At 45.0% G+C, this 24,175-nt stretch overlaps 1 protein-coding gene across 1 annotated transcript; it reads right to left on the bottom strand.

Moving 5' to 3' along the window:
* Positions 1–7,740: 7,740 nt before the first annotated feature.
* Positions 7,741–13,252, bottom strand: LOC117429935 (ribonuclease P protein subunit p25-like protein). Its single transcript, XM_058999074.1, has one exon. The coding sequence runs from the start codon at positions 12,701–12,703 to the stop codon at positions 12,116–12,118; it is 588 nt and encodes a 195-aa protein (XP_058855057.1). The 5' UTR covers positions 12,704–13,252; the 3' UTR covers positions 7,741–12,115.
* Positions 13,253–24,175: the final 10,923 nt, after the last annotated feature.

The following is a 24,175-nucleotide window of genomic DNA, read 5'->3' on the forward strand; positions in this document are numbered from 1 at the left end:
TGGCAGTGGCTGCTAAACCGCCTATCCTTCATGGGGAGGGTCCTTGTGATTAACAATTTGGTAGCTGTGGCACAGATTAATGTGTCTGGACCCGCCCCCAGGGCTGCTGGAGCAGGTCCAGAGAAAACTACTTAATTTCTTTTGGGATGGAAACCATTGGCTGAAACCAGCAGTACTGTACCTGCCCTGAGACGAAGGGGGGTAGGGACTGATTGACATCCCCTCCCGGGTCGCTGCGTTCAGATTGCAGGCAGCCCAGAGACTGCTGTACACCCCTGAGCTGAGCTGGAGAGGCATGGCTTTGTCCCTCCTCAAGAGGGTTGGGGGGCTTGGCTTAGACAGGCAGCTGTTTTTAATGATCCCCAGTAAAGTTATTAGTACTGAGCTCGAAAGCTTTTACAGGAACATGTTAAATGCCTGGGGGTTAGTTAAGATTTTAATGACAGATGAAAGCCTCTGTACATGTTTTATTTTTGAGGAGCCTTTGTTTTTTAATAGAATTTTTAACATTGATGCTTTTAATTCTAAACAGCTTTTTTTAGTGTTTTTACAGGAGTCACCACCCTGGATCACCTGGTAGTCTGGACTGAGTGGCGACGGAAGAGCGGGACCGAGTTGACTGCAGTGTTGGGCCTGCGCTTGGTGCGCTTCATAGAGAGGGTGCTGGGAGAAATCCAAGCCTCCCTGAAACCAACAGCGTTGGAGTTCGTGGCGCAGTGCTTCTCGGAGAGGCAGGCCCTGGAGCGTGAGCCTGATTTCCCCTCAGTGCTGCTCTCCCCTGTGCTGCCGGAGGAGGAGGAAGAGGGGGGGGGGGAACGACCCGGGATGCTGTTATCCCTGGATGAAGAGACCAATTTACAGTTTCACTCTGCAGAGAAGAGGCAGCTGTACAGCAGTGTGGTTAAGACCCGGCATTATCACAGAGTTAAAGACCTGATTGACACCAAGTGGAGGGCTCACCTGGCGATGGAGGAGTCTGTGCAGCCATCCTGGAGGGTGCTGTACAAGCTGCCTCTGCCCAAGCGCTCCGAGGACCTGCAGTGGCGAGTGTTGCACGGTATCGTCACCACGAACCGCTGGCTGAGCTGAGTCGACCCAAGCGTGGGGGAGGAGTGCCCCTTCTGCCCCACTGTGGAAACTGTGTTTCACCTTTTCACAGACTGCCCACGACTCTGGCCTTTTTTATTTTTCTAGAAGGCCTGCTGATGAACCTCGGGTGCATTTTACTAATTTTAAGTATTAAGTATTCTTTTAAATATCGTCATCGGTGTGCCCTGATTAATTTTCTCCTGGGTCAAGCAAAGCTGGCGATTTTAAAATCCCGTAATAACAGACTATCTAGCACTGGTACAGATGATGCCCTGTGTGTTTTTATTTGTAACCAGGGTAAAAGCTGATTTTTAATTTTTAAAATTGTTTGTGTGTTTTTAGGATTTGTTGCTATTTTTAGAATGTTTCAGTTATTTATCTGTGGTTTATTCTTGTTCTATTATAACCAGTGCTGGAATTTACTAGTTTTATTTATGTTACTTTAATGTCTTGTTGTTTTTTTTCTTTTGTGTTGTTCAATAAAGGGATTTAAAATGAAATATTCTCTCTCTCTCTCTCTCTCTCTCTCTCTCTCTCTCTATATATATATATATATATATATTTATTTATTTATATATGCATGTAGTGTATATATAAACTAAAAGTTTCATCACAATGATAAGAAGCAACATAATCGATCTGCAAGCCTCTCATTTAATCACTGAGGCTTATCGAAGCACCACAGGTAGCTAACAGCAGACATAGACTAGGAATTGGAAATTTAGAATGACATAAAAAAAACTGTGTTGATCAAATCTAGAAATTGCAAATATAACGTGTGCCATGGGGATGTTTAAGAGTGCAACAATCCTATTACAAATAAGGACTGCAGCCTCTCCTTTCTTACAGAGCCGTTATTACATCACACATTGTTTCTGTGTAAGGACCTCTGACCCCGAGTTCAGCTCTGGCTTCCTTCCATAGACACGGGAACACCTGAACATGCTCCCCAATGAAAAAGATTATCATACTGAAAGCACAGGGAAGCATGGTGAAGCACAGGGAAGCATGGTGAAGCACAGGGAAGCATGGTGAAGCACAGGGAAGCACGGTAAAGCACAGGGAAGCACGGTGAAGCACAGGGAAGCATGGTAAAGCACAGTGAAAACATGGTAAATTACAGGTAAGCACGGTAAAGCACAGGTAAGCATGGTAAAGCACAGTGAAAGCACGGTAAAGCACAGGGAAGCATGGTGAAGCATGGTGAAGCACGGTAAAGCACAGGGAAGCACGGTAAAGCATGGTGAAGCACAGTGAAAACATGGTAAATTACAGGTAAGCACGGTAAAGCACAGGTAAGCATGGTGAAGCACAGTGAAAGCACAGTAAAGCACAGGGAAGCATGGTGAAGCACTGGGAAGCATGGTGAAGCATGGTGAAGCACAGGGAAGCATGGTAAAGCACAGTGAAAACATGGTAAAGCACAGGTAAGCATGGTAAAGCACAGTGAAAGCACGGTAAAGCACAGGTAAGCATTGCAAAGCCCAGTGAAAGCATGGTAAAGCACATTGAAAGCACAATAAAGCACATGTAAGCATTGTAAAGCCCAATGAAAGCATGGTAAAGCACAGTGAAAGAATGGTGAAGCACAGGTAAGTATTGTAAAGCTCAGGGAAGCATGGTGAAGCACAGGGAAGCATGGTAAAGCACAATGAAAACATGGTAAAGCACAGGTAAGCATGGTAAAACACAGGTAAGCATGGTAAAGCACGGTAAAGCACGGTGAAGCACAGGGAAGCATGGTAAAGCACAGTGAAAACTGGTAAATTACAGGTAAGCACAGTAAAGCACAGGTAAGCATGGTAAAGCACAGTGAAAGCACGGTAAAGCACAGGGAAGCATGGTGAAGTACTGGGAAGCATGGTGAAGCACGGTAAAGCACAGGTAAGCATGGTAAAGCACAGTGAAAGCACGGTAAAGCACAGGTAAGCATGGTAAAGCACAGTGAAAGCATGGCAAAGCACATGTAAGTATTGTAAAGCCCAGTGAAAGCATGGTCAAGCACAGTGAACGCATGGTAAAGCACAGGTAAGCATTGTAAAGCACAGGTAAGTATTATAAAGCCCAGTGAAAGCATGGTAAAGCACAGTGAAAGCATGGTAAAGCATAGGTAAACATTGTAAAGCCGAGTGAAAGCATGGTAAAGCATAGGTAAGCATTGTAAAGCCCAGTGAAGTATGGTTAAGCATATTTAAAAACATGGCAAACCATGGAAACTATGCATGTTATAAAGATTGGAATATGAAAGGAAAACATCAGAATGACTGTGCAGATGCACAGTGTATAAGGGCCAGTAAACACCAGTGCCACGTAATGAACAGCTGCTCTGTCTGGACAGCAGCAGTGCCAGTAGTATAGCTGGTGTTCACTATGGAACTTTTTTTTTTTTTGACAGTGTTAAGGCTGGTGCTTCAGTTTTTTCACACAATGCACAGCTCCCAGCTCATTGTACAAGGTGGCACTGGTGCATTTCATCCTGTGTTGAAGGAGTCTGTGATCGGGACCTGTATCTTGTCACAGAACATTGCTCTTCTCAGCGGTGGTGTTCTGCAAACATTGCTATTCCAGAAAGAGACTCTTGAGACCCAATTGATTGATGCAGCCACTGCACTCCACCCACCCGCATGCCCCTGGTGAAGTCACTGAAACCCTCCTGCTTTCCCATGATGGTTGCTGAATAGTTGCACATGACTCAGCACTTATATAAGTCTAGTTGTGCATTAATTGCAGGGGCTTTTACATTTGATCATTTATCTTCACCACTTTGCAATCACAGAATGAATCACTGTTTTGTGTAGAGAGAAATAATTTCCCCCGCACTGAGGAGATGGGAAACCACGTCACTTTGTGTAATCTTTGCTTTGCTGGTGGAAAACAGAGAAGGAATACATATTCAATTTGGAGGATTGTGAGATAAAGGAGGCTGAAGCCCAGTCTGTGTAGATAAGAAACAGAGAGGCAGCTGGAAGTATAGAGATAGCAAACTCCTAAAAGAGATACAGGAACATCGGCTCATTATTAAAATACACAACTCGGAGATTATTTTAGTTACTTTTAAGATACGTTTTTAATGACGTTCCTCTCTAGCTGTGCTCTCTTCTTTGCAGTAAATATCAAAGAAATCAATTAAAAAGACACCAGTCGAACCAGGGACATCGTGTTCATTTAAATTTCTACTAGGGTGCAAGGAGCCATCTCAATACATTCAGAGTGAGCATAATCCTGGTACTAAGATTTTCAGGAGGTAACACTTGAAAGGTCTGTTTCAAAGCTCTTTTCAAAATCGCCTCTCTAGTGCACTGGGGTTTGAGATCTGCCCTCTAAATCACTGCAGGAAGAGCGATTAAAAAAAACAAAATTTGGAACATACTTTAAAGTTCTAAGTGTAAAAAGTTGTCAGGATGTTAACAATGAAAATAAAAATGACAGGTATGTTATTTAAACAGTTCTAGCAACACGTGGAACGCTATATTTTTCAGAACCCTGCTACTTACTCTTTAAGTAAACTATGGCATTCGTTCTGCCTACTGAGTAATCAAGGGAGGCAGGGTATACCAGGAGAACATGCCCCACACCAGGGTATACCAGGAGAACATGCCCAACACCAGGGTATACCAGGAGAACATGCCCCATACGAGGGTATACCAGGAGAACATGCCCCTCACCAGGGTATACCAGGAGAACATGCCCTTCACCAGGGTATACCAGGAGAACATGCCCCACACCAGGGTATACCAGGAGAACACTCCCCTCTCCAGGGTATACCAGGAGAGCATGCCCTTCACCAGGGTTCAACAGGAGAACATGCCCGACACCAGGGTTTACCAGGAGAACATGCCCACACCAGGGTTTACCAGGAGAACATGCCCCACACCAGGGTTTACCAGAACATGCCCCTCACCAGGGTATACCAGGAGAACATGCCCCTCACCAGCGTATACCAGGAGAACATGCCCCTCACCAGGGTATACCAGGAGAACATGCCCCTCACCAGGGTATACCAGGAGAACATGCTCCTCACCAGGGTATACCAGGAGAACATGCCCTTCACCAGGGTATACCAGGAGAACACACCCCTCACCAGCGTATACCAGGAGAACATGCCCCTCAACAGGGTTTACCAGGAGAACATGCCCCACACCAGGGTATACCAGGAGAACACTCCCCTCACCAGGGTATACCAGGAGAACATGCCCAACACCAGGGTATACCAGGAGAACATGCCCCATACCAGGGTATACCAGGAGAACACACCCCTCACCAGCGTATACCAGGAGAACATGCCCCTCAACAGGGTATACCAGGAGAAAATGCCCTTCACCAGGGTATACCAGGAGAACATGCCCCATACCAGGGTATACCAGGAGAACATGCCCCTCACCAGGGTATACCAGGAGAACATGCCCTTCACCAGGGTATACCAGGAGAACATGCCCCACACCAGGGTATACCAGGAGAACATGCCCTTCACCAGGGTATACCAGGAGAACATGCCCTTCACCAGGGTATACCAGGAGAAAATGCCCTTCACCAGGGTTTAACAGGAGAACATGCCCGACACCAGGGTTTACCAGGAGAACATGCCCACACCAGGGTTTACCAGGAGAACACACCCCTCACCAGCGTATACCAGGAGAACATGCCCCTCAACAGGGTTTACCAGGAGAACATGCCCCACACCAGGGTATACCAGGAGAACATGCCCTTCACCAGGGTATACCAGGAGAACATGCCCCTCACCAGGGTATACCAGGAGAACATGCCCTTCACCAGGGTTTAACAGGAGAACATGCCCCACACCAGGGTTTACCAGGAGAACATGCCCACACCAGGGTTTACCAGGAGAACACACCCCTCACCAGCGTATACCAGGAGAACATGCCCCTCAACAGGGTATACCAGGAGAAAATGCCCTTCACCAGGGTATACCAGGAGAACATGCCCCTCACCAGGGTATACCAGGAGAACATGCCCCTCACCAGGGTATACCAGGAGAACATGCCCCTCACCAGGGTATACCAGGAGAACATGCCCTTCACCAGGGTATACCAGGAGAACACACCCCTCACCAGCGTATACCAGGAGAACATGCCCCTCAACAGGGTTTACCAGGAGAACATGCCCCACACCAGGGTATACCAGGAGAACACTTCCCTCACCAGGGCGATGTCAAATCCGATCAAGTAGACAGGTCCTAATAAAGTGGCCAGGAAGTGTATACTTGTAGGATAAGCCTCAGCTGGTTTGTTTAATGCATTTAACAGCACCAGCGAATCCACCTGGTTTGCATCAAGCACTCATTGAACGCCAGCATGATAAATGACTCAGGCTGCAACTGTTCAAAACACTTGATCTCGTCTTTCCTGATTTAAACTCTAATTCCTCCTGGGTGAGAAGGTGAGAAGCATTGCTCTGGAGACCTCCAATGAAAAGCAAGCTCTTTAACTCCCAGTTTTCATACCTGGTGAACTCATTAGCTGGGCTACACGATTTCTCACTGATGCTATCCGGGGAATACAAATCAGGTGCCCTGTTCATATGTAGTCTGAACCCAACTGAGGAGATATTTCAATTATTCAGGCACGTCCAAAAGCTACCACTTAATCTTAACAGTACAAGGTGCTAGAGTTTCACCTGCATAGCCTCTGATAACTTCATTCCCATGTGTGTTCACTGTGCTGCGATGAAGCCTCTGAGCGCTGGTATAAATAGAGCTGGCCAGTGGGGCGCGTTCTCGTCTGCTTCTTTACAAAGAGGGAGTTCAGTGTTCAGCTTTTATTTGTATTGTTGTCTTCAGTGAATAAACAGAAGCACCAGACTAAATACGATCAATTCCCATTTCTATCAAACACTAACCAACCACCAATGCACCGCTGCAGTAAACAGTGGGCTTATCTCTTTTCAGCGTAATGGATGCCCTGCCAGAGAGCTCTGCTAGCTACACATTAGGAATACTATCCCAGCTGCACAGGGTTAAGAAATTCCCTTTGGATTAATGGCATTGAAATACCTGCAATAACTGCGGCAGTACAGATTTGCCATAATGTTTGCTCCTGGGTAGAGTCACAGTAGTTGGGGCTGATTTTTAAAGAGTACATTACCAGAAACAAATACAGCAGGTTTTTAAGTTAAGACCGTTTAAGAAAGTTAGATTGTTCATTTCTTATTTTGTAACTTAAAATGCGTTTTTTACCTTTTGAAAAAAATAGTAATTTACATTTTGAAGTAATAAAACCCTTTATCCATTCTATTTAGGGGGAAGTCCCTGTCCTGAATCTAGACTATGGTGCCATCTACCTGATCTGAGTTAATGTCATACAGTGGGGAGCTCAGTTGTGAAGGAAGGATCAGGACAGAGTATCACACGACAGCGGCCCCTGCTAGCCAGACAGCTGTCAAGCTCAAGCAGTGTTCTGTGTTTTAAGTGCAGAAGATTTATATGCATACATGTTGACAATATGGTGATGAATATTAGCTCAAAATGAGCTGTATGACTGGTGTAAGTAATACTGTAATAACCACAGTGATATTATCAGAAGCTTCTCCCCGTGACTCCATTGTGCTCCAGGACATTTCATCATGTGGGGATAATAAGAGGAGCGGGACAGTAACACGACTCATATCATGCAGCTCGCAATAATGAGGCATTCAGATATTTCAACAGTTTATTCAATAGAAATATTAACATATCCAAATGGGTACATGCACATTATTCAGTTAATTTCATGAGATAAAGGAATGTAATGCATTGAATGTGTAATGCTTGACTGACTGATGGATCGCTATACAGACAGTAATCTCCACACGTGTATTACAAGTTACAACGTTCTATGGCGACACTGTTTTATTTTTAATTGATTCAAACTGTGCATCCATTACAGAGAATACAGAACAGTGAATCAGCCAGAACTGTGGATTGGTTCCAGAGAATACAGAACAGTGAATCAGTCAGAACTGTGGATTGGTTCCAGAGAATACAGAACAGTGAATCAGTCAGAACTGTGGATTGGTTCCTGAGAATACAGAACCCAATCCACTGTGGTCAATTGCTTGTTTTCCTCTCTGAAAGTCAATCACTTTGAAAGCCGACATGGTATTCATATCATGTTTTATAACACTTCTTGCTGTAATTAGAGCACATCTGTGTGACTAGTAGCTGTCAACAAGTGAGAAATTCTTGAGATTAAGCAGATGCAGATCTTGATCTAGAAAGTCATTCTCAGATATCTGCTGTTTAATTTAGGTTTAAACACATCATTGTCCATGACTGAGTGGTGTGGTTATTTCACGAGGACTGTCGTAAACACCCCCTCCCCTCTGGGGCTTGTCTGGGTTATTTGTCTGTCCTGATTGAACATTCCTGGTACATCCTCTATATACAGTGTATTGCATTATCAGTGCTTTTCCATATTGACATTTTGAATGAAAATCACTTCAATTAGAATTGTGGTTTATCACTGTTTATCCCTTACAACATTTGTGATAATCGGTATAAAACAGTTTGACGTTGTGGTACTGCAATGAAAAACTGCATGAGGTTAAATTAATCAACCGCATACTGTGATCAAAAATGTCATTTCTGATCCCTGTGCAATTCACCACAGTAGAAAATCCACGGCTATACTGTATGAACAAGTAGCTTCTGTTTTCATTTTCTTCATGTTTTTACTGCACCCTTACCTTTTTATTATGCTGCAATCATGTTTAGTTTCTTATTGCGATTACTCAAATGTCATGTTTTTTGTTTTTTAAATATGTTTTTATACGTCCGAGTTGAGGTATTTAACTATGAGTTCAGTAGTGGCTCGTCAGTTCTAGCTGTTTGTCATAGACACTGTAATGGTCCAAAAGTGTCTTTACAGTGCCTTGCGAAAGTATTCGGCCCCCTTGAACTTTGCAACCTTTTGCCACATTTCAGGCTTCAAACATAAAGATATGAAACTGTAATTTTTTGTGAAGAATCAACAACAAGTGGGACACAATCATGAAGTGGAACGAAATTTATTGGATATTTCAAACTTTTTTAACAAATAAAAAACTGAAGAATTGGGCGTGCAAAATTATTCAGCCCCCTTGAGTTAATACTTTGTAGCGCCACCTTTTGCTGTGATTACAGCTGTAAGTCGCTTGGGGTATGTCTCTATCAGTTTTGCACATCGAGAGACTGAAATTTTTGCCCATTCCTCCTTGCAAAACAGCTCGAGCTCAGTGAGGTTGGATGGAGAGCATTTGTGAACAGCAGTTTTCAGTTCTTTCCACAGATTCTCGATTGGATTCAGGTCTGGACTTTGACTTGGCCATTCTAACACCTGGATATGTTTATTTGTGAACCATTCCATTGTAGATTTTGCTTTATGTTTTGGATCATTGTCTTGTTGGAAGACAAATCTCCGTCCCAGTCTCAGGTCTTTTGCAGACTCCATCAGGTTTTCTTACAGAATGGTCCTGTATTTGGCTCCATCCATCTTCCCATCAATTTTAACCATCTTCCCTGTCCCTGCTGAAGAAAAGCAGGCCCAAACCATGATGCTGCCACCACCATGTTTGACAGTGGGGATGGTGTGTTCAGGGTGATGAGCTGTGTTGCTTTTACGCCAAACATAACGTTTTGCATTGTTGCCAAAAAGTTCGATTTTGGTTTCATCTGACCAGAGCACCTTCTTCCACATGTTTGGTGTGTCTCCCAGGTGGCTTGTGGCAAACTGTAAACGACACTTTTTATGGATATCTTTAAGAAATGGCTTTCTTCTTGCCACTCTTCCATAAAGGCCAGATTTGTGCAGTATACGACTGATTGTTGTCCTATGGACAGAGTCTCCCACCTCAGCTGTAGATCTCTGCAGTTCATCCAGAGTCATCATGGGCCTCTTGGCTGCATCTCTGATCAGTCTTCTCCTTGTATGAGCTGAAAGTTTAGAGGGACGGCCAGGTCTTGGTAGATTTGCAGTGGTCTGATACTCCTTCCATTTCAATATTATCGCTTGCACAGTGCTCCTTGGGATGTTTAAAGCTTGGGAAATCTTTTTGTATCCAAATCCGGCTTTAAACTTCTCCACAACAGTATCTCGGACCTGCCTGGTGTGTTCCTTGTTCTTCATGATGCTCTCTGCGCTTTAAACGGACCTCTGAGACTATCACAGTGCAGGTGCATTTATACGGAGACTTGATTACACACAGGTGGATTCTATTTATCATCATTAGTCATTTAGGTCAACATTGGATCATTCAGAGATCCTCACTGAACTTCTGGAGAGAGTTTGCTGCACTGAAAGTAAAGGGGCTGAATAATTTTGCACGCCCAATTTTTCAGTTTTTTATTTGTTAAAAAAGTTTGAAATATCCAATAAATTTCGTTCCACTTCATGATTGTGTCCCACTTGTTGTTGATTCTTCACAAAAAATTACAGTTTCATATCTTTATGTTTGAAGCCTGAAATGTGGCAAAAGGTTGCAAAGTTCAAGGGGGCCGAATACTTTCGCAAGGCACTGTATATTAGCAAGGGCCAGCAGCATCTAGCTCCAAAGGGAACATCACTAGTGCTGGCTCTTCCTTCTAGAGTACACTGGCTGATCTAGCCTGTGTTCCATATATATATATATCTGGTGGTAGCAGGGTACATCAGCTCTGATTCTGCACTAAGGCTGGCAGATTTCCAGAGGTACCCCATGTAGCAGAAACTATTTCCCACTTCAGATCCCTTCCCAGAAGACCTGCAATGTTTCTCATTGAATTTATTACGTTTCTTTGAGTATTTCTAAATTCAGCACTATTGTGTGTTAATAGGTAAGGATTCAATTCCTCGAGGCTGTAGCAACTTTGCAGCAGTTAAAGGTGCATATAGTAAGGATTCAGCTAATTGAGGCTGTAGCTACAGCAGTTAAAGGTAGTGTATATAATAACACAATCATACATTTCTGGCCAACATTACACATCAAATAAACACTGTTCCCAAAGTTTTCCAGTATGATCATGTTAGAAGCTTTAGCATTTCCAGTATGATCATGTTAGAAGCTTTAACATTTCCAGTATGATCATGTTAGAAGCTTTAACATTTCCAGTATGATCATGTTAGAAGCTTTAACATTTCCAGTATGATCATGTTAGAAGCTTTAACATTTCCAGTATGATCATGTTAGAAGCTTTAACATTTCCAGTATGATCATGTTAGAAGCTTTAACATTTCCAGTATGATCATGTTAGAAGGTTTAGCACCCCAATCATTAAAGGCATAACATTGACACTTTTCCAATCTATTTCAGTAACTGATGATTCTCATTTACATTGGGGACTCTCTTGTAAATGAGTTGTTACAACTCAAGGGTTTATCCTGGCGAGCTACAATCTTAAACAAATGACAAATAAGTAATATATAAATAAACTGTAATGGAAATAGAATTTTTTTGGTGAATATTTACTTTGTGCATTACTGAGCAAAATAGAGCTCCCAGTATGCCCTTTTAAAAACAACAAATTTCTTATTTTTCAAGGTAAGTTTTGATGAGTTTACCCTTATCTAAGTTTACTATGGTAAATGTGAAGTTTATCATGTTTTGAATATACTCTGCATTTACCATAGTTTACCATGCTTTGCTATGTTTTTAAATATGCTTTACCCTTCTGAGATCACAGTGCTTAACTATGCTTTACCATGCTTTCACAATGCTTTATTACACTTCTACTATGGGAAACTGTTAAAAGGGTAAGTCTATTATACAAAACAACATTTAAAATAGTGGATTATCTGAACAATTATGCAATTGCGTAGAAAGGTAATCACAGAGATGATGTTAAAACATTTTTTTTTAAATAAATCCATGTTTCAATAATAATAACACCCTCAACCTACCTACCTTATATAATGCAAATATGTGCATAGAGACTTAAAATGAAACAGCAATTACCTAAAGGTATTGAGCTGGAACCCAGGCACACCACAAGAGTGCTTGTTATTTGGGAAATGCTCAAATAGCCATATTTCCGTATGTCCAGTATGTAGGGTGTAATGATAATAGAAGCTGCACATTCTCAGTCAACAAGGTGCTGTGGCGGCTCCACACTCAGTCTCTTGCTGCCTGATTCAGGACTTGGGGAGAGCAATGGGCGCTTGGCTCCTCTGAGGGAGAGGCTGGCCTCCTCAATGAAGTCTTCCTCCGGGGTCCAGAGGCCTGTCAGGGACTCAGGGGGCTGGTAGCCGTGCTGCTGGGGGTCCAGCGGGTCTTTGGAGAGAAGGATGCAGATGGAGGGCACGTTCTTGTGGACTGTCAGGTTCTCCCCCTTGGGCTCTCGTTGCTCTCGGCTCTCCCACACCTCTCTCAAGCTCTGGTAGCGCAGCTTGGTGACTTGGTGGAGGCCCCCCACCTTGCGTTTCATGATCTCCACGCAGGTGATGGTCTTGGTGACCGCCCGGCCCGAGCCGCTGAACACAATCTGCCGCGTGCTTTCACCCTCCATTCGGGACACGGCGAAACACATCAGGTTACGGATCTTGCTCCCTTCCTTCACCTTCATCTCCACCACATCCGGGGGAAGCTCCGGGAAGGGCAGGGGGCTCTCCTCCTCCGTCTTCCCAATCTTCTTGAACTTCTCCAGTCCACCATTCCTTGTGCTCTGCATTTTTTTTTTTTTTTTACAGAATGAAGCTCATAAGTCTTAATTTAAAACACTGTAATTTATCAAAGCAGGCAGAGACCTTCAGCTTGCTTGTCATGTGCATTTTCTTGGAACCGTCTCCAAAGTAGGGCATTAGAGGACGATTCGTCCAGAGAACGCTGTATAAGCATTGTCCTTACTTTCCCCTAACAAAACCGACATTAATTGTGAGTCCACATAATATCTCAAGATTGAAAACTTATATATATATATATATATATATATATATATAGATATGTGTTCATTCCAACATCAACTCATATTCCATGGGATGCAGTTTAGAAGAGGGCTTCCAAATGATTCCCCAGATCTCTAACCTTTCAGTCTCCCACTACAGCATGCAGTGCCTTTCCTGGAACCGTGCTCTCTTTCCCCTCCCTCCTCTCAGCCTCCTGGCTCTGCTCCCTGCTCCTCTGTATGCCTGTGAGCTGAGCTCTGCTGCAGAGACCGGGCTGCTCAGAGACACAGTCACCCTACCCTGCCTGTCCGCAGCGCCAGCCTCGCTGTCTGAGATTCTCCAGCACTCGGAGCTCTAGAGCAGCACAGGGACAGCTGCTGTAAGGGGAGTGTTTCCCTGGCTTAGAGAGAGGAAGGGTGCAGCCCTCTTAAAGGCACAGGCCGCATTCAGAGCAAATCCCAACGCAGGGATGAAATGCTGTGCAGTACAAACTGATAGGCTATGACTGTTATGCATTCTGTTTCATATGAATCAATAGGAACACATGTGGGCATTTCACAAGATTTGATTGCTGTGCATTGAATTCCATTGTTTCACAGATTCATTTCTTGAGCTTTAAGATCCTGACAGTGTTTATTGCACTGAAACAAATTCTTTTAAAATGCTGCTAGTTTGTAAAGCAATTAGGAGGCTGTAGAACATGTATTGACACCTACTAAAATTATTACTTGTAATATCTGTACTCTAGTGGTATTCCTAAAAGCATCCATCCCTCTAGAAGGAGGCGATTCAGGGTTACAGGATGTGAGCACCTGGTGGATGAGCAGTGGAAGGCTTGTTTGTTGACATCCTCTGTATCTCCATGTCCTCTTGGGATATTTCTTTTTGTTCTAAGGCTGTAAATCTCCAGCACGTTTTACTGATTAAATGCTTAAAATTTCTGTATAGTGTACATTCTCATTAAAACCTGTTCTTCATCTCGTTTTACTGCTCATCTTCACATTCAGTACGTTTGTATTTATTTCAAATGCTACGTTGATGTGTGGTGTAAAATGCACACTGAGGGTAATACTTTGTAAGAGTTCACCCTAGTCTTTAATTAACTCCTATTTTTTGAAAGGAGAAAAAAGCTATTGACTTTACAAAACTAGTATCAGCATCTAAAACATACTGTTGCATTGTCATATTTATAAAAAAAAAAAAAAAGCAGTTAATTAAAGATATGGTCCTACAAATCATTACATTTAAAAAACTAAAAAATTGAAAATCAAAGCAAGATCAAACATTTTGATGCCCATACTGTGCCATTTCGAATTTTCATTCACCTTTAATGTTTAACTTCAGCCTCCAGGTGTCCTAACAGGGTGAGCTGCCAGCTTCGGTGTGTTTCTGAAGGGAGGGATGAGGGAGGGAGCGGCTGCACAATGACATGGAAAGGACTGGGCTGAGTCTGCAGGAACGAAGGATCTCTTCTGTGCTGACTCAGGGAACTGTTCCCTTGTATTAACCTGCTTCTCACGAACAGCCCACACAACCAGATCTGTAGGGACCAGTGCAATTAACTCTCTCTGGAAGCTGAGAAGCTGAGGAATATAAAGACGTGTCTGTCAGCTATGCTGCTAGAGTCTTGGTTTGATCCCCAGTCACTTGGCACAGCAGACAGCATGTCCTGGGTCAGGGGTCTGGGCTCGTTTGCATTAGCTGTGCATAAGTTCGTCCGTAAGTGAACACGTAAAGTCTGCACTAAGTACTTTGTTTTTATTAGCTAGTTTATAACTAAGCGATCTCTTATTTCAGTTGCACCACACATACTTAAGACAATACTTTGTTAGACCCTGTCCACACTATGTCTTTAATCTGGCTTAAAACTGCTAAATACGGTTAGCGTCCACACTACTCAGTGTATAATACCTCAGAGGATAGTCTCGAGTCCGGTTCTAAATTAGATCGCTTCAGCTAGTGCAGTTTGTCAGAAGTGTGGACGCTGTAATACCAAACTACATTTTTTGTGCATCCTCCAATATCCCAGAACACTTTCTTATATGTTTTGGCGCGTGGACATTACAAATATAGTACTCAGAACAGGCGTCTGAAGGAGTTGTGAATGACTATCAATACTGCTGTACCATTGTTAGGCTTATGTTGTAAAATGGTGGGTCGTGGAGATCGTGGTCATATTTTTGGCATGCTGACGAGGCCTATGCAAAGCTTGCCTATGGTGAGACTATTGCTGCCTTCTCCATCGCTGGTACCTTGTGTTTTTAAGAAACAAACCCAGAATGTTCATGCTAAGCAGCGTTATGTCTTCTGAGGGTACAAGCTCCAGATTTACAAGGATGTAAACAGACAGTGCATGCTGGGATACTATCGTATTAAGTCCTACAGTCCATTGTGCTGCTAGGAACTGTAACCAAAGTATTTTAACAGTGTTTGTATGCATTTAGCTCAACTAAACATGAAACGGTACTTTAAGTTGGATGCTTTGAGCCGGACTAATTAGAACAGTTTCGAGTACGGGTCTCGAGATCGGTTATGTCGTGTGGACAGGGCCTTAGTTTATCACTAAGAGCGGTTGATACTAAGTCGGTGACATCATCACTGCTCGGTAGCCAATTAGAAGTGAGGATATTTCAGAGGGCTTGGCCAGAGATACAGATCAAAACTCCCACTTAAAGCTGCAACTTTCGAATATTAAAATAGTCGAATATGCGTTATTAAAGATTTTAATCATTTTATACTCACTGTTTTATAAACACTTTACATGATGTAATAAAATACTCAGGTTGTTGTTTTCTTATTTTTTTTTTTTTTACCAGAATAGGAATTATTTATTGAAAATGCACAGACGTAAAAACTGTTTCTGCTCATTGAAATAATGCTTCATTCCTCCTGAAAAGTTATGAAATTAAAAGCTATTTTATCATATATACTTGCATGCCTTTGGTATGTCATAAAATAAAGCAAAGAGGCTGTGAAAAGAGATGAGTTATTGCTTATTCTACAAAGATATTCTAAAATGGCCTGGACACATTTGTTGGTACCCCTTAGAAAAGATAATAAAGAATTGGATTATCGTGATATTTCTAACTAATTAGTTTCTTTAATTAGTACCACACACGTCTCCAATCCTGTAATCAGTCATTCAGCCTATTTAAATGGATAAAAGTAGTCACTGTGCTGTTTGGTATCATTGTGTGCACCACATTGAACATGGACCAGAGAAGGCAAAGGAGAGAGTTGTCTGAGGAGCTCAGAAAGAAAATAATAGACAAGCATGGTAAAGGTAAGGGCTACAAGACCATCTCCAAGCAGCTTGATGTTCCTGTGACAACAGTTGCAAATATTATTAAGAAGTTTAAGGTCCATGGAACTGTAGCCAACCTCCCTGGGCGCGGCCACAAGAGGAAAATCGACCGCAGAGTGAACAGAAGGATAGTGCGAATGGTAGAAAAAGAACCAAGGATAACTGCCAAAGAGATACAAACTGAACTCCAAGGTGATGGTACGTCAGTTTCTGATCGCACCATCCGTCGCTTTTTGAGCGAAAGTGGGCTCCATGGAAGAAGACCCAGGAGGACTCCATTTTTGAAAGAAAAACATAAAAAAGCCAGACTGCAATTTGCTAAAATGCATATTGACAAGCCACAATCTTTCTGGGAGAATGTCCTTTGGACAGATGAGTCAAAACTGGAGCTTTTTGGCAAGTCACATCAGCTCTATGTTCACAGACAAAAAAATGAAGCCTCAAAGAAAAGAACACCATACCTACAGTGAAACATGGAGGAGGCTCGGTTATGTTTTGGGGCTGCTTTGCTGCGCCTGGCACAGGGTGCCTTGAATCTGTGCAGGGCACAATGAAATCTCAAGACTATCAAGGCATTCTGGAGCGAAACGTACTGCCCAGTGTCAGAAAGCTCTGTCTCAGTCGCAGGTCATGGGTCCTCCAACAGGATAATGACCCAAAACACACAGCTAAAAGCACCCAAGAATGGATAAGAACAAAACATTGGACTATTCTGAAGTGGCCTTCTATGAGTCCTTATCTGAATCCTATCAAACATCTATGGAAAGAGCTGAAACTTGCAGTCTGGAGAAGGCACCCATCAAACCTGAGACAGCTGGAGCAGTTTGCTCAGGAAGAGTGGGCCAAACTACCTGTTAACAGGTGCAGAAGTCTCATTGAGAGCTACAGAAAACGTTTGATTGCAGTGATTGCCTCTAAAGGTTGTGCAACAAAATATTAGATCAGCAGTCCCATCATTTTTGTCCATGCCATTTTCATTTGTTTTCTTATTTACAATATTATGTTGAATAAAAAATCAAAAGCAAAGTCTGATTTCTATTAAATATGGAATAAACAATGGTGGATGCCAATTACTTTTGCCAGTTTCAAGTTATTTCAGAGAAAATTGTGCATTCTTCGTTTTTTGTGGAGGGGTACCAACAAATTTGAGCACGTCTGTATATATATATATATCGGGGACGCAAAACTCCAGTCGCTGTCATCGACCACATGGTAGAGCCCGCATCGACAGGCTCTATCGCTTAAATAGAAATAAACGTGAGACTTGGCAGAATACAATATGCAGGAGTGTTTTTCTATTGTTTGTTATATATGGAAACAAAAATAAAATATTTTTCATAAATGTCCGTTCAAATTTTGTTAACTGTGTCACAGGGAACACGAGACTGTGTTGTTTAATGCCTTTCTAAAGTAATTCCAAACTGTTGAGCTTTGTTTTTTGGTTTGTTTCCTGCAGAAGAACTTGCTGCTTCTTCACCTTCCGCCATTTTGAAAATCTGGCGCATACTCGACTAATATTTTTACCTTGTTAGGATAATAAACATAAGAACATAAGAAAGTTTACAAACGAGAGGAGGCCATTCAGCCCATCTTGCTCGTTTGGTTGTTAGTAGCTTATTGATCCCAGAATCTCATCAAGCAGCTTCTTGAAGGATCCCAGGGTGTCAGCTTCAACAACATTACTGGGGAGTTGGTTCCAGACCCTCACAACTCTCTGTGTAAAAAAGTGCCTCCTATTTTCTGTTCTGAATGCCCCTTTATCTGATCTCCATTTGTGACCCCTGGTCCTTGTTTCTTTTTTCAGGTCAAAAAGTCCCCTGGGTTGACATTGTCTATACCTTTTAGGATTTTGAATGTTTGAATCAGATCGCCGCGTAGTCTTCTTTGTTCAAAACTGAATAGATTAAATTCTTTTAGCCTGTCTGCATACAACATGCCTTTTAAGCCCAGGATAATTCTGGTTGCTCTTCTTCTTATGTTCTTATGTTCTTCTTATGTTCTTATGATAATAAATATAAATATTTAATTATACATTAAAATATAACCCTGGTGAAAAAATCCTATAGAAAATCATATAGGAAATGTTCTAGGAATCCTTCAGAAATTGAAATAATTCCTATAGGATCATATAGGAACTTTTTTATTCTAAATCCTATAAGAAACTTTAGAATCTAATAGGATTTAAAAGGATGTACTATAATTATCAAGAGGATGTATGTGGTATCACAGGATTCGCTGACGATGAAAAGTATGAACAAAATCATCTTCAAAGAGAAGCTCACGCAGCAAAAGTTGCCATGTCCTCTTGTATTTTGATTCTCCGAACAGCTTACACCTCCCTAAAAGTATGCGTACATTTCAAATAATATCGTTTTAAAAAAAAAATACCGTGCTGGTGCTTCCAGCACATGTAGCAATTGTTATCCTTTTTACTTTGTTTAATTTCTTTCTCTCTCTCTCCAACGCTTGAACACCCACACTGAATGACAAATGCTGCAGGCTTTTATACTTCTGACCATCTCCGGAGATGGTCACCTTCTGCACAGGGTTTTAGTTTGCATGGCCATGCATTCACATGAGTTGTCTGGCAGAAACGAGCTGCTAACACTGCCTCTGCCAGACCACATTCAAACCAATAACAACAATAAAACGGCGTGTTTTTAACTAAACACAAAATACATTTAAATACAACAATCACATCACCCATTTAAATAAACATTTTAAATCATAATACATTCACCCGTCACCAATAAACACCAAACAATACATTTTATTTACATGCAGGGCTTAGCCCCGCCCCCTTTCATTACGTGCAGGGCTGTCCTTTTCCTTCTGCCCTGCCACATATCCTCCCACCCCCGTCCTCCGTGCGCAGCACACCTGGCCCCAACTACCACCTCCCCCCTTAAAGTTCCAGAAGTCTCGGTCAATGTTCCGGCCCAGGAAAAGGGGCAACCATGGGTCCTCCCATGCCAATACTGGCCAAGATGGATCTTGCAAAACTGCTGGACACCACAAATTCCAGTTCAGTGACGGGCTGGCCTCCCTGGACGATGGCAGGCCCAGTTGAGCACCAACCACACTGCATTGCACAGCACCGCGAGCACAACACTGGAGAGCACTTATACTGAATGTGATTGACCAGCCGGAGCGCTGTTTGTTTGTTTTGCAGAGGATTAGGAGCCAGGGAGCTGCAGCCAGCGAGCCAGCACTAACACCCCAGCACCAACCACACTGCACGGCACAGCACAGCACAGCACAGCACAGCACAGCAGAGCACAGCAAAGCCAGCACCACACCGGAGAGCACTTTGCCGTGCACTACGTGAAGGATTACAAATTGTTGTGATTATTATTTTGGGACTGCAATCCTGCCGTATACTCTCCCGATACCATTGCTGGTAGAGGGGTGGATTTATTGTTTATTTAAATAAATACGGACTGTTTTGAACCACTGAAACTGTTGTACCACACCAGTCACCTCCTGACAAGGTCACATTTATATGTTTGAATATATCTGGAGAAGTGCTTATCAAGCTGTGATTAAACATGTCATTGCAAACTCTTATTCTATACCATTCTGCACAATGTCTGTTAATGCAGTCCTGGATATATGTTCTCCACATACTTGTTTTACAAGAAGTTCAAAGATCAGTCCTGGTCAGAGGCCACAATCAATAAAAAGACAATCAAAAACCATGGAAAATAAACTGAGCCACACTCACATGCTTATAGATTCAAATATGTGCATTCATGGGGACAATAAGAATCAATACAGTGAGAAAAGGCTGTCATTTGAAATACTGTGTGTTCTTTTTTCTTCTCTGAAAGAGCCTGGAAACAAAACAGCATTGATTTCACATCACGAGGAAAACACAGAAACAACGAAAGTGATCATGGTGCTTTTTAGAGAAATTACTGTCATCACTCATGCAGAGATTCGCATCTGCCCTAGGGTGTATGCGCAGAAGAAGCGAGAGGGGATATTGTCGTTAAGCTTCCCTGCCTGGGAATCAGCTACTGATAACCTTAGTTTCTCTATTATCTGTAGCTCATAACAAACCAAGCTACTGCAGCAATGCTTTCAAATAAACTTAACTGCAGAGTGTCCCAGTCATGCCCAGTGTCACTGAACAATCCCCAAATACTGCAGTTTAACTGCAGAGTGTCCCAGTCATGCTCAGTGTCACTGAACAGGCTGTCGGGTTTAAAACACAGCGCATCACTTTCACAGGCATTCTGCTTTGTCGTAAGTGCAAGACTCAAAGCTTGGCTTGTAACAGTTTTCTTTAACCTAGCGTAGTACCAGATACCATGTTAGTTTCAAAACTGCACATTTGAGACCGACTGTATATAATGAATGGATGTGCTTGGCAGAGAAATGTTCTAGGACTATTTTGGTACCACAGCTACAGTCACTTTAATAATAATAACAGGGTAAAGCAATACAGTGTTATATACAGTGGCTCTCAAAAGTATTCACCCCCCCCCCCCCCTTGGACTTTTCCACATTTTATTGTGTTACAACATAGAATCAAAATGGATTTAATTATGAGTTTTTGGCACTGGTCAACACAAAAAAAGTCAATAATGTCAAAGTGAAAAGTAAAATCTACAAATTGTTCTAAATTAATTACAAATATAAAACTGAAAATAATTGATTGCATAAGTATTCACCCCCTTTGCTATGACACACTGTGACAGTCTGGCTCGCAGTGGTGATGTGGATGACGTCACGGACCAGGAAGTAACTCAAACCAAACAGTGGATGGGCGGTTGAAGCTGAGTGTTAGTGCACTCAGCGTATTTAATAAACAAAATATTAAACAAATTAACACAACACAAAACAAAAGGGCACAAGGGCCAAACGAATGAACAAACAAACAAGTAAGTGATGTGCTGGGAAATCCAGCACGTCTTAGCAATTGTTTTGTTAATGTTGCTTTTTCTCTCTCCGCTCTCCCGTACTCTCCTCTACACTCTCAACCCCGAGTGCAGAGTGCTGCTGGTTTATATACTCTGGCCGAGGGATTTAACTAGTTGGTAATTATCTTATTATCCCTCGGCCAGAGTCTGCACGCGTTTGGTAAGGATGCATGACTGTCAGCTAGTTAAATAATCAGTAGCTGATCAGCCATGCATCCTCACGGGGTTTTTAAATATAATAACAAAAGACGCGGCGCTTTTACCCGCGCCGCAAACAAAAATACAAATAATAATAAATAGGGGCGGGACACTCCGCCACACATGCCCCCCCTTGTGCGCAGCACACATGGCCTTTTCGGCCACCTCCCCCCTTAGTCCCCAAAGTCCCGGTCAGCAGTCCCGGCGCAGGAACAGGGGCAGCAACGGGCCAAAGGTGGCGGCCACGGTGGGATGTCCTCCTCCCACCCAAACAGCCGTAGTGTTCCAATGGCCCGCGCACCGGCCAGCTCCTCTGGCCAAAAAATTTTTGGGGGTGGTCTCCAGACCTGCCCCCCCTTCTTCATGGCCGACAGCTCCCCTCCGTGGGGCTCTGGCCACCCTTTCTCCTGCAGCGAAATTGCTGCGGGGGAAGCTGGTCTCCTGACCTCCCCCCCCTTCTTCATGGCTGACAGCTGCCCTTCACGGGGCTCCAGCCACGGTATTTCCTGCCGCGAAAGTGCGGCTGGGGGAGCTGGTCTCCTGACCTCCCCCCCCTTTTCCATGGCTGGCAGCTCCCCTTCGTGGGGCTCTGACCACATGATCTCCGGCCGCGAAAGTGCGGCTGGGGAAGCTGGTCTCCTGACCTCCCCCCCTTTCTTCATGGCCGGCAGCTCCCCTCCGTGGGGCTCCGACCACAGTGTAGTGACCCCAGGCGAAGCAGGATCCCTGGCGACCCCAGGCAAAGCAGGATCCCTGGCGACCCCAGGCGAAGCAGGATCCCTGGCGACCCCAGGCGAAGCAGGATCCCTGGCGACCCCAGGCGATGTGGAACAGGCAGCCCCAGGCGATGCGAGGCAGGCATCCCTGGGTGGTGCGAGGCAGGGCAGGAGCAGTCCTTCCCATGACGGTGGATGTGGAACCAGCAGGTATTCACCCTCTGCTGGTGGAGGTGGGAGGGGAAAGCAGTCCTCCCACAGCGGCTGAGACGGAACCAGCAGGTATTCACCCTCTGCTGGTGGAGCTGGGAGTGGCAAGCAGTCCTCCCACGGCGGCTGAGGCGGAACCAGCAGGTATTCATCCTCTGCTGGTGGAGGTGGGAGGGGCAAGCAGTCCTCCCACGACGGTTGAGGCAGAACCAGCAGGCATTCATCCTCTGCTGGTGGAGGTGGGAGGGGCAAGCAGTCCTCCCACGACGGTGGAGGCGGAACCAGCAGGCATTCACCCTCTGCTGGTGGAGGTGGGAGGGGCAAGCAGTCCTCCCACGACGGTGGATGTGGAACCAGCAGGCATTCACCCTCTGCTGGTGGAGGTGGCGGAGGCAGAGGCAGCTCTTGCTGCTCTGCTCCTGGTGATGGTGGAGACAGAAGCAGCTCCTGCTGCCCTGCTCCTGGTGGTGGTGGAGACAGAGGCAGCTCCTGCTGCTCTGCTCCTGGTGGTGGTGGAGGCAGAGGCGATGGGGCGGATGCTGGCCACTCAGAGGGAGGCTGTGGCGGTTCTGGCTCCCTCTGCTGTGGCGGCTGGGCTGGTGTGTGCCGTGCTCCCTTCAGCAGCATAAATAGAGGCTGCTGGGGAACATCAGCATCCTGCCCTTCTCCCCCCCAGAAAAATACAGGGGGTTGAGCCTGTAACTCCTCCCCTTCTGGCTCTTGGGACTGCAGCTTGGGTCCTAAGGCTGTGGAAGCGCAGACTTCCACCTCTTGGGCTATGGACGCACCGACTCCCCCCTCTTTGGGCTGTGGACGCACCGACTCCTCCCTCTTGGGCTGTGGACGCACCGACTCCTCCCTCTTGGGCTGTGGACGCACCGACTCCCCCCTCTTGGGCGTAGGACGTTCGGGCTCCTCCCACTCGGCCGTAGGACGTTCGGGCTCCTCCCACTCGGGCGTAGGACGTTCGGGCTCCTCCCACTCGGGCGTAGGACGTTCGGGCTCCTCCCACTCGGGCGTAGGACGTTCGGGCTCCTCCCACTCGGGCGTAGGACGTTCGGGCTCCTCCCACTCGGGCGTAGGACGTTCGGGCTCCTCCCCAGGCTGTGGAGGCGAAACCAGCAGGCATTCTCCCTCTGCTGGTGGAGACGGTAGCGATGGCTCCTCTCCCTCTGATGCTGGAGACGGTAGCGATGGCTCCTCTCCCTCTGATGCTGGAGATGGCAGCGATGGCTCCTCTCCCTCTGATGCTGGAGACGGTAGCGATGGCTCCTCTCCCTCTGATGCTGGAGACGGTAGCGATGGCTCCTCTCCCTCTGATGCTGGAGACGGCAGCGATGGCTCCTCTCCCTCTGGCGCTGGAGACGGCAGCGATGGCTCCTCTCCCTCTGGCGCTGGAGACGGCAGCGATGGCTCCTCTCCCTCTGGCGCTGGAGACGGCAGCGATGGCTCCTCTCCCTCTGGCGCTGGAGACGGCAGCGATGGCTCCTCTCCCTCTGGCGCTGGAGACGGCAGCGATGGCTCCTCTCCCTCTGGCGCTGGAGACGGCAGCGATGGCTCCTCTCCCTCTGCTGGTGGAGACGGTAGCGATGGCTCCTCTCCCTTTTGTGCTGGAGATGGCAGCAGCAGGGTCTCTCCCATATCCGCAGCCAGGTAGTTGAACACCATGGCTGCGATGTCTGGGAGGGAAGCTGGGTGGTGTTGCTGTTCCCAGGCCTCCCAGCGCTCCCCATCTCTTGCCCACAGGAGGTTGATCACTGCAGGGAGGGCTTCCTCATAATCCCTCCCCGGCTCCACCAGCCAGTCCCAGACTCCCTCAGAGGAGAGTGCATTCGTCCTCTTTGGAGGATGCAGGTCCTCCCTCACTGGACGCTCTGGCTCCTCTTTCTCCTGCCATGGAGGGGG

The sequence above is a fragment of the Acipenser ruthenus genome, chromosome 24 (assembly GCF_902713425.1).
Source record: "Acipenser ruthenus chromosome 24, fAciRut3.2 maternal haplotype, whole genome shotgun sequence".
NCBI lineage: Eukaryota > Metazoa > Chordata > Actinopteri > Acipenseriformes > Acipenseridae > Acipenser > Acipenser ruthenus.

Coding starts and splice junctions, on each gene's coding strand:
- LOC117429935 (XM_058999074.1), bottom strand. CDS start 12,703: ATGCAGAGCACAAGGAATGGTGGACTGGAGAAGTTCAAGAAGATTGGG.